The following is an 11,531-nucleotide window of genomic DNA, read 5'->3' as shown; positions in this document are numbered from 1 at the left end:
TTCAAAAGCAAAATAAAAAGTGAATAGATGTTGCGGAGAACACTTTATCAACCGGAGAAAGAAATCAAAGTCTACACTGGCACACTTCCACACGTTAAACAAACAAACAAACAAAAAAAAAAGTGCTCCAAAAAGTCTGATGTTCTGCATATATCCAGGCTGGCTAAAGGAATATAACACGGGTAAAAACAGAAGAGGAAGAAATGTAATGAAATAAAAGAGAGATGCGGATGACGACTTGATTGGGCTGACTGTGCATTATGCAATGCTATGTTCTCCTTCAGCACGAGTTGGGTAGATATTTCCAGAAGTTTCTATGTCCTTTTTCAGCATTTTTCACACAAAGGAGGAGAAGCCAGCGATGGGAGCCCGTGAGCCGGGGGCTAGACTGCTCGGGGGCCTGTAAAGGGTGCTGTGCTGGCTGGGGGGGTTGGAGCTCTGCTGGGAAGGGGTGGGAGTCCGGCTACCTTTGGGCCTAAAGAGGCTGCCCTGGCCCTGGGGCTGGCCCTGGGCCTGCTGAGGCTGGGGGCTGGGTGAACTGAGCTGGGGAGGCAGCGGAGGTAGAGGAGGCAGCGGCGGCGGGGCGCAGTGATCCGGGTCGCCCGACTCGGACTCCGTGTAGCTGTAGGCCTGCGCCCGGGATATGCCCTTCTGTTGGCGACGCCAGGAGTTGTAGTAGGTCGGGTCGCTGATGTAGTGGTTGACGAAGGAGTGGGTCTTCTGCCGGTTGGGATCCACCTCGTACTCGCTGTCGCTGCCCTGATAGAGAAAAATAAAGAAGGCCACACTGATTGAGGGAGTTAGAACAATGCGGCTCTGTTGTGTTTCCATGTGGAGCAGTTAGAGATGCTGAGGCTATAAATGGAAATGAACATGATGTTATTGAGTTATTCTAAGTCATCAGTTCACAGTCATCCCCGTCGAAACAACACTCACATACATGCACACGCACACACACACACACATGTACACTTACGACACAGCACGAGTACACATGGACAGAATGGTCAAAGATGGTCAAAGCATGAATACGGAGGAATGACTTTGTTACTGAAGCGTGCACAGTAAATGGACCATCAACACAAGATGGCAAAGGTCAATTTATGTTCGGGACTTTAACCAATCAGTCAGACTATATGTTCAAGGTCTTCCACACCACGCCAGCAAGACGGGGTTTGGTGTTGTGTAGTACAGTGTATCAAGAGAAAAAAAAGACCTGATGTGGATCTGAGGAGGGGAAAGGATTGGATGGGGACTACCAGTAGGAACCAGTCACCTATAAGGGGCTACAGACATTCAAAGCAGGCAGCCACAGGAACCTCACCAAATGCAGTGGAAGTGTATGTAGGCCACCTGTCCCATATGAAAACACCAGCGCCTCCTATGGGTGAACAAAACAATGGGTTTTACAGTACATCACCATAACAGAATGATTAAAATGGCCGAGTCATGATGATGATAATAGCATAATACATATGTATGTATAGACCCTTTGTGCCATTCTGTGTGAATGGTGTAGAAAAGCTAACAAAAGATGATAAAGAAACTGATTGTGCGGTGCATTCTCAAATCCTACAATTGATTTTTTATTTTTTTTTTTCAGGAGACGGAAGCGGGCCTTAAATTATGTTATTTTAACTCAGTTTGAATTCCAAGCCGTCTGGAGAAGAAATAATAATTCTCGGCACATTCTTGCCACCGACCCGCCACCTTGCTGCAGGTCGCGCTGGAAGCACTATTGTATTCACGTCGAGACACATTCGGTGCCTCGGACAAAGCAGAACGTGACCACCGAACGCTCGGCGGGGATCGCTCGCGGTCATCTAATTGCCACGAAAGCGAAGTTGCCAATTGGCCGGCCGGCATGTGATTGATCACCTGGCCACAATGAACTCGTGCACGGTCGGCTTTGCCAAAATTGTCGCTGGGTAATTTCCCAAAGAGGCTGCTTTTGATGTGCATTAGGTTCATTGCTTTAAAAAAAAAAGGCCTTTTTTTTCTTTTTTTTATAAGAGTAGGCTGCAGAGATGGCGCTGATAATCATGACCTTTTCAAAGTTCTTGGCTCTCGGAGGTCTTTTATTATCAGGTTCCCTTTTCTCGTACTGAAACATGGCTGCTGGCACGCACCCCAAAGACACACTCCAGAGCACAGATCTCTAGCTGGATATTGCGCGGCACATATGTGATACATATGGCGGCACATGTCTCGGATTTCCCCTCTGCCGCAACACGCTTCATGCCTCCTATGTCAAACCCCTATATAACATAAAGGCCCTTCTCTTCTAGACGTCAGCGCAGTTTATAAACGTCCAAACAGAAAATGTTGAATTAACCCCCCCCCCCCACACTTTTGATCCTCTTTGTTTCTAAGCAAAAGAAAGCGATCTGCTTTACCCTCCCGCTCTGGTGCAAATTAATCAAAGGCAGACATTGCACAAGCCACGCCACTCGTAGCCTCCTTTACTTTCCCTCATATTGTTTTTCCTCTCAATAAAGGGAGTCAGAGTGCGAGCCGGATCAGCGGTCGTGTGTGTTTGTTGTCCATCTGTAATATGGTTTACCCCCGTTGTAAACACTTGAGGCCGAGCAGTTTCTCTTTTTTGAAAAGCATTCCGGTCGTGCCAGTGTGTTTAGCAACGCGGCGACACAATAACAAGATCCATTCACGGTGGACCAACAAGACACACTGAGCCACTTCAAGATGTATTACCTCACTCGAAAAGAATTAACGCTGCATTGAGAGATGAAACATCACTCCAGCTGTGTGTGTGTGTGTGTGTGTGTTTGTGTGGTAGTGGGGAAAGAGTGAGCCCAGACCAAGTGTTGACACACTGAGTTGCATCCCACTCCGGCCCACCCCCAGCTCAGCCACCGAGTGTGCGCAACAGATGTTCCGACTCCTGAAACATTCTGCGCACAAGCGTCTCCAATCTGTCCGACTCTCGCTCTTGGTTTCGTCCCCGATCTTGAGCAGAAATAACTCAAGGAGCCAACTGAGGAACCTATACGGTGATAGGATGCTTGACTGTTTGCCTCTGGGGCAGCTGGGGTCCGTGATACACCTCAGTTCTTTCGAGTCATTACGAGCTAATTACTGGAGCAGAATGCTGTGAAAGAAGCAGACTTGCGGCGTGAAATGCAGCATTGCATCTCGGCCCTCGAGGGAAAAGCCATCTTATTTATGCGAGGCTAAGTGTAAGACAGACACATACAAGCCTGCCAGTGTCAATTATTAAACATTTCTTCACCATTATGATGTTAAATTAGGCAGAGAAGGAGATTAAGAAATCTATCCAATTAACTGGTGAACCCTCTTGACAGTTGTTTATTTTATCATCGGTATAATAAAGCTGCCCTGTGTTCCTGTTTTACAACCGGTAACAACGTAGGAGGGAGAACGACGGGGGAGAGGAGGAAAATATTACGATGAATGTGCATCGAGTATAGGTTAAAATCAGTATTTGTTGGAGATAAACTGATCCACATCAGCAAATAAGGCAGGTGTTGAGAAAATCGACCTCTAAGGACTTTCACCTTTGACCCCAGACATATGGCGTCTGTGTTTATTCCCGTTTTCTGTCTATCTGTCCATTATTTATTTACCAGCGTTAACCCCTCTGAACCCCGAGCCGAGTGTTTCTCTGCTCCTGTCACATTTCTTCTCGCTGCCGGCTTGTATTCCACAGTCCTGCACCTTGAAACAGCAAAACCATGGCTCGAAGCAGAGAGAAGTTTTTGGATTATTTATGTCACCAAAAACCTGAATCAACATGTAATGCATTTCCAAAAGGCGACTCAAACTGACGATGTTTACTACTTGCATTTGTACAGAGGCTGCTATCGGCTCTGGTTAAGCTGAATTACAAAAGATTTTTTGTCAGGTGAACGTCGGTCACATCTGAGTCACTGATGGGTTCGTGGTTGTGTCGAGGAGTGCAGAATTTTTTGTTTTTTACAGCGTCTGTTTAAGGCAAACTCTTGATTTTTAGCAATTTTTTAACCGAGAGAGATTTTCTTTTCTTTTAGAAGAAAGAGATTTTATGAAATAGCACAGTTTTTAGGTGAGTTTGGTGAAGTTTTCAGATGGAATGAGTAGTTTAAGAAGAAAAAAAAAGAAAATCAGAGGATTCATTCAGTTTTTACAGTTTCTGGCAGTTTGTTTGTTTGTTTGTTTTTTAATATAATCTTGCAGAGCCACCAGCAGGTTTGGGGATTCAGAGGGTTAACTGTTCTTTTTTTTTTCTATAAAGTTGTTATTCTTCACTATGATTTATGTAAAGACATGAGCCTGAAACAATCTCGTGGCGAGCAGGGGCCCCTTCCCCCTCAGAACTGATGCATATACCACAGAGTGGGTCAGTCCTTTGTCCTCTAGTTATGGATTATGGCAACGAGGAGGGGGCGAGGGGAGGGCTGTCTATGTTGCTCTCATTGATGAAGTGAACACAGCAGGGGTCCCCAGAGACAAAGACAAAAAAACAATGTGTGTGGGGCTGGAGGGGGGGTATTCACAATGTTTTTAACATCTACGTAGGAAAATGGAACGATGAAGTTATGCTTTGGGCAAATTCCTGCTGCACCAAACTCAAGTTGTTCACCGTCGTCGTCTAGGCAGGTACAGAAACCTCCTCCGGTCGCCGTAATGTATGCTGCTGCAGCAGAACAATTATAATCACAGGGATTTAAGATTTTGTGGGGCATTAGCGTTGGCCCAGACGGGCAGCACGTGCATTTATTCAGCTTTTTTTCCTTTAAAACGCGATCCATCACATCCTGCCTCACCTCCTCCATCGGTTTTGTTCACTTGCCAAAAATGTATTAAAGCAAAATCTAATTTAACTGCGGTCATTATTTGTGTCTATTCAGGGGGTTACGGCTCTCTACTTCAAACCGAGCCGGTCCAAATAAAGCGGTGCGTTGTCAGTAGAGACAATCCAAACATTACATTCTCTGTTGAGTCTCAGCCAAAGAAGCTACAGTAGCCGGAGAGGCAGCGAGTGAGAGGGTGTAGAAAGACCGACAGAGGCAGAGAGAGAGAGAGAGAGAGACAACAAGAAAGTATGTGAGAGAAAGCAGACATTTTCATTTCTCTCCCACGGAATGCCACTCTGCAGAGAGAGAGAGCATAATCTACGATCCATCTCTGACTCAGAGATGAGATCATCTGTCTTCGGCTGGTTTCGGCCTTAAGTGAAACACAAAGACTTCGCCACAGATACAACCTTGGAGGAATGAGAGAGAGCCCTGTATTCTAAAGGAAAGAAAACGTCAATAGGTCTCTACCTGCAGGAGAGCAGAGCAGTAATGGTGGCCTTGATACCTTGCCAATTCAACGTTAGCTTCCTCCAAATCTCCCTCTCGAGGAGGAAGACAATAGCCAACTTATACCTGCTGGGGAGGCACCAGGGGATTAAAGAGGACAGACAACACGGTGACACACTGATAGCCCAGAGTTATCCGCTCGATAAAACTTCAAAGAGCATTCCTGGATATCTGGGTGCTGATGTGGTGGCCTGTCAGGGGGTATGGCAGCGTAGCCTCGGGGGGCTACAGGCGGGACTGTTTCAGCCCATCAAAGCCGGCGTTGACCCTCTCCGAACGCGCCGCAAACTCAAGCTGAGGGCGCAGCCGCCGCACGAGGGCCACGTCTCACAATACAGAAGCGGTAGATCTGTCAGGCAGGTGGCGAAATGTCGAAATGCTTCATTTGAGGGGATGTTGCGGCGCTGCGAAAAGGTCCTGTCTGTAGCGATTCATTGTGGGGAGATTTTCATTTGATCTGGAAGTAGGACTTAGGCCCCCCGATAAGGCCAGGTGGGGAGAGATATCTGGCTGCGCGGAATTCACACTCCAGACGTATTTATCTGAGAGATGCTCCAAGATAATTTGGGAAATGTGGAGAGTAAAGAATTCCTAGATGAAAGAAAACACTGAGAGAAGCTTGAAAGCAAAAAAAAAGGGGGGATTCGGCACCGCCTCCCCCCATGACGCTTTCATCTGACGAGGATCAAAACCAGACTGCGGACTGCGAGACGGTTCACCCGAAACCACAGAGAGCCGGGGAGGGAGGCGACATAAACAGAAACAGCAACAACATATATGCACGGAAGACATACAGGAAGAAGCTATGTGGATAAAAGAATGAGGGAGGGGGAAAAACTCACAATGAAACAAAGACAGAAGTCAGGGTGGCCCGCCGCCTGATCAATAGAAAGATAGAGAGGGAGACAAAAGGTACTATTTATTGATTTTGAGGCAAAAGCAGTTTGGCTCTGCACATAGAGGAGACCACAAGTCAGACACGGAAGCTTAAGTTGTCAGTAATCAATCACGTCCTGACGCTAAAGGCTTCAAAAGTTCAAAAGAAAAGTAAAACTATGATTTCTGATTATATAATGAGGCCACAGAAGAAGAGCCAGGGTAAAAAAAAAAAAAAGCCAGTGCACTATTCTAGTTTTCCACAGAGATCAGTTTTACTGCCTCTGACCTGACTCACTGAAAAGGAAAGTTGGATATTCCGTCTGGCTGGAGTGGCAACTTTCAACACGTAACGAGCTCTAAAATAAATTTTGCAGCGAGCGCCCTCCCTTCGCTGTCTTACATAACAAGTGCTGTGGCTGAGTGCAGTGGCCTAGATCTCAGGTGGATGTTTACTGAATGACATTCTCCACAGGTTCCAGCCCGGTCGGGGGAGAAAAGAGAAAAGTGCCTTGCCCGCCAGTGTGCGGAGTCATTAATCTCTCATCTGTCCGTGTGCATCGCTGCGGTTATATCTTATGACCTCGGCGGGGCCAAATGCATCGAGGTGAATGACACAGAGAGGACACCAGGTGGACAGACAAATAAAAAAAATTAAAAAAAGACACACACACAGTACAGCTGACGATGCGAAGCTGAATTCCTGACGAATTCAAGGGGATGACGGTGTGCACACGCAGACGAGTACAAACATGAACACTGCCGGTTAGATCAGAGGGGATAGAAAGACGAGTATTGCTGCTGCTGCACCTGTGAGTCAGAGATTTCGGAGGGTTTCTCGGTCAGGCTGCTGCTCTCTGCAGGGATCAGATCGTTGTACTTGGTGCTGACGTCCTCGTCCGAGTAGTGAAGGCTGCCTGGACTGGGCCTGGGAGGGGACCTGGAAGAAGGAAGACAATTAGTTTAACTTAGACGGTTAACTAAAGAACTCAGCTGACCCTTACATTGGTTTGATAACCATTGAACCCTCTGAACCAAGGACCTACTGGGTGTTTTGTTTGCNGAGTCAGAGATTTCGGAGGGTTTCTCGGTCAGGCTGCTGCTCTCTGCAGGGATCAGATCGTTGTACTTGGTGCTGACGTCCTCGTCCGAGTAGTGGAGGCTGCCTGGACTGGGCCTGGGAGGGGACCTGGAAGAAGGAAGACAGTTAGTTTAACTTGGACGGTTAACTAAAGAACGCAGCTGACCCTTACATTGGTTTGATAACCATTGAACCCTCTGAACCAAGGACCTACTGGGTGTTTTGTTTGCGTCTGTCATATTTTTACTCACTGTGGGCTCATTTTTCGCTGCAGTATAAAGTCCTGCACCTCTATGGAAACAGCACAAGCATGGATAGAAGCATAAAGAAGCTCAAAAGTGTCTTACAGTCGTCCTAAGATGTGTTCATATCCTCCCATTAAAGAAGGAAAAAAACAGCTTCAGTCACTGAAATAGGTTGAATTTGACAAAAGTAATAATAAATAAAAATTCAATGAACATCATGACATTGGTGGGCTGCAGGTGGCTCGTTGGTTAGCACCACAGCTATAAGGTCGCCGGTTCGCGTCCCGGTGAGGACACCCGGGATCTTTCTGAGTCTCCATGTTCTCCCCGTGCAGCGTGGGTTCTCTCTTGGTTCTCCGGCTTCCTCCCACAGTCCAGAAACATGTTGAGGTTAATTGTTGATTCTAAATTGTCCGTAGGTGTGAATGTGAGTGTGCTTGGGTGTCTGTCTCTAAGTGTAGCCCTGTGATAGACTGGTTACCTGTCCAGGTGAACCCTGGTGAGGATTAAGGTGTAGAGATGGTGGATGGATGGATCATGACATTTGCTTTTGAATTGTGGTTCAACAGAAGTATTTAAATAAAACTACATTTTTGTCCCACTGCTCATCAGCAAAGTGCTCTAATTTGCCTTGGACAGTTTTTTTTTTTTTAAATGAGACATGCAGAATAACGTGATTTTGGTGAACTATCACAATTTTATGCCTAAGTTTGGATAATTTCCCCACGAGAATGATCAGATCATTAGTTTAAGGACTGCTGGAAATGTGATAATCTGGTGATTTCTCTGTTCGTAGCTCTGATAAATGGCGTCATTTTGTCGAATTTCTAACTGGATTTTTTGTCTTTTAAACTCACTGGTGGATTTTCGCGCTGGAGGGTTGAAACCAGTTTTAACTTGAGTTCTTTGCTGCATTGCTGAAGATAATAGCAGTATTCTTCATGTGAGTGAAGCGAAACAAACTGATCGAATACAGATGAAATAAGCCCAGAGTGACTGAAGCTCATCTGTAGTAGACACAGAGGTAAACAGTCTATCACGGTTTGCCTTCCTTGTTTAGCTTTGTACAGTTTTATTACAAACATCTCCGGTTAACGTCACATCCAGATAAAGTGGTTTAGGTGTTTTAAATCACTGTAACAGAGAGGCAAACTGCCAGAAAAACACACTTTAATATAATTTCGACTTGTTTACAGCCTGTTTGATCTTTCAACCCGCCGTCTTTTTTCCTCATCTGATCATACTGATGTTGGATCTCGGCGGTTGTTTTGATGAGCGCTTCGCCGGCGTTAGCAGGTACAAGCAACGGCTGAAAATCATTCAGGCTTCATTTGAATTCAGAGGCGATAAACAAGCAAACGCAGCGTCTCAAAGTCTCCTCCGTTCTCGCTAATGTCTGAGACATTTAGTGCTTCCTTTCAAGCTCACATGTGCTCATCTCCTTCTTGCTGCCTGCGCCAGCGTGTACGTGGGAGTGCAACTTGATGGGAATCATGGGACACTCATGAGATGGCTGCTTTCAGCTACTTTCTCCTGGAATGAATAATATCCCCGATTCAGTCCTCACTGTGGGCTGCGGAATGTCAAACCACCAGGCTCTTATGACTAAATTATAAACCCCAGCCTCGCAGTGCTCAAGGGGTCATCAAACAAATGGCAGCCTCAGGCTCTTACTCGAACGGATGTTATCGCAGCTGACGATGGCACGGATTAAAGTGTTAGTGGCGTGTTGCGCCGATCAAACGCGTCGCTCGGATGTAAGCTAAAGCGGTGACGTGCAAAGGGAGGATCTTTGAAGTGGGGGAGAGGTGAATGTAGGAGCATGGAGAGGGGTTCAGTAAAGCAGGAAGATGAAATAGTTAAGGAGGGGGAAGAAACTCTCCGAAAATGGTGTGTTCTCTTGTCAGGGGTTCTTTAAGCAAATATGAGAGTGTATATCCTGGTGCCTGAGCTCCTCCATATTTTCCACTGTCCCTGGTCCTGCTAAACAAACACCCATCTGTTTCTGCTGATTGGTGCTGGTTTGGCTGGAGACTGCTGGGACATACTGACTCCTGTTGACTTTCCAGGCCACAGTGTCGGCCGGCAGTCGCTGCCAGAGGAGCTGCTGCTGCTGCTGCTGCACACACAGCTGCTTTATGCATCGAAACTGCATTTGCATAAGCATTTTTCCAAATAAATATATTTGGAAAGCACTTGAAAAATGTTGTGGGTAAATTCCAGCAGCTTTTTTTTTTTTTTTTATGAGGGGTGTGACTTTTTGAGTGGACGAAATGGAAAACTCCACAGGGAAATCACAAAGCAAGCTGTAATTTAATTAAGTTCCATGAGTTATATTAAAGTTAATTCACTCAACATGAGCACAGGAGCGAAACGTGCACAATATAATGTACAGCGGTTTTGGAAACGAGCTCACATTATGCAGACGTATTATCCTACTTTGCTGATGACTCCTTTTTTTTTTTTGATAAAGAATTTCATTTTGATTAAGAATTTAATTTAATTTGAGAGTCGTCGTCGTCCCCACTGAGGATGAAGCTCATTAAACAGAGTAGATCCTGGAGGAAGCCATAGTTCAGCCTAATAAATGATGGAATACTCACAAAAATGAAAGCACACAACACAATAATAAACACGTTAGTTCTGCAGCCAACTTTCATTATTTAATCCTTTACTTATTTTTTTATCCATTATTTGATTATTAAATCTTTAAAGTCTTTTAAAAAGCGGGAAAATATCACAATCATTTCCGATTAAGTTCTTATATGACGCAACGTAACCTGAAAATAACTGTAGCGAAGCACAAACGGGATAAAAATGGAAATAGGTCGTGACATTTAAACTGGTTCTCCTAAAACAGCTGCTTCAGCAAGTTTCATTTATTTACTATCCCAACAGATACTAAATACAATTTGTCTGCATTATTAAAGCGTTGCCGAGAATGTGGAGAAATCGATGCAAATTCCTGCCACACATTTTTAACTGCTGCTAAAAAGGGAACTATAATATAAGAAGTACATTATATACATACAGAATAACACATTTATAATCAGTATATGTTATGGACATTTGTACGAGATCTGAATTTTCTTCATGTGTCTTATTCAGTGTCATTATTAAATAATTACAAACAACAGGAGGCTAAAGGAAAGCCCATGCATACAGATGTGGAAATAACTGGTTTAGCATATTAGAAACGTGGAAACAATGACCATCAGAATCCAGGTAATTGAAATCGTGTCTGTGCAGGTGGGAGCAAAATACAGTCGTGACTCGATAATCTGACACTAAATGTAAAACCTTCTTTTATGTTGGATAGCAAGGCTGTCGGATTGTCAAGACGGAGGTCGAGATACAAGGAGGGCTTGATGCTTGAAGGCTCATTTGTTGTTAATATTTATTGTTCGTAGTTGTTATAATAACTAGTGTATTGTTAGAACACTACGCATCGCTGGATTTCACGCCTAACTGACTGGTGAGCTTGTTCATGGGCCCGTGGGTTGACATCAAAGGTAAGCGGTCCTAAATCCGACTGGTATCTGATCTTTTGCCGTGTGACTTCTGTCTGAACGGCTAGATCGCACTGATCCGACCTACACGTCAAACTAGGGCTGGTCCCAATAGCACTTTATGGTCTCTGGATATTCAGGCCCAATTAATAATTAATATCTGAATATTTGACGCGGTCGGGGGACACTTCCACCCTGGGGGAGCGGTCCAATGGGGTGGAAGTGGCCAGAACACACAAGCAGTACTTGGCTGCTGATGCTAGTTTAGGACAGCGGTCATACTTCTGTTTCCACAATCGGTGACGGCGGCAGGGGAGTGACAGATACGCGCCACCGTTACCATCCATGTTTACTTCCATAAACACTGAGCATGCTCACTGCGTGTGACGTCGTCGTGTCCTCTTCTGCGCATGCGGGACACGTTTGGGTCGTATGAAGTTCACACAGCAGATCACATACAAGTCGCATTTAATTGGAAATGTGAACGAACTCACAA

The 11,531-nt window shown here is 45.3% G+C and overlaps 1 protein-coding gene across 1 annotated transcript in view; it reads right to left on the bottom strand.

Annotated features, from left to right (window-relative positions):
* Nucleotides 1-336: 336 nt before the first annotated feature.
* Nucleotides 337-11,531, bottom strand: part of LOC103352811 (protein sidekick-2) — a 332,816-nt gene continuing 321,621 nt past the window's right edge. The window contains exons 44-46 of the mRNA XM_008275471.1: nucleotides 7,011-7,140; nucleotides 1,325-1,381; nucleotides 337-759 (exon numbers count right to left, since the gene is read on the bottom strand). Coding sequence (XP_008273693.1) covers nucleotides 337-759; nucleotides 1,325-1,381; nucleotides 7,011-7,140 — 610 coding nt within the window. The remainder of the gene's footprint in view (nucleotides 760-1,324; nucleotides 1,382-7,010; nucleotides 7,141-11,531) is intronic.

The sequence above is a fragment of the Stegastes partitus genome, unplaced genomic scaffold (genome assembly GCF_000690725.1).
Source record: "Stegastes partitus isolate 25-593 unplaced genomic scaffold, Stegastes_partitus-1.0.2 Scaffold52, whole genome shotgun sequence".
NCBI lineage: Eukaryota > Metazoa > Chordata > Actinopteri > Pomacentridae > Stegastes > Stegastes partitus.
The sequence above is the reverse complement of the archived record's forward strand: the minus strand, read 5'-3'. Positions and strand labels throughout refer to the sequence as shown.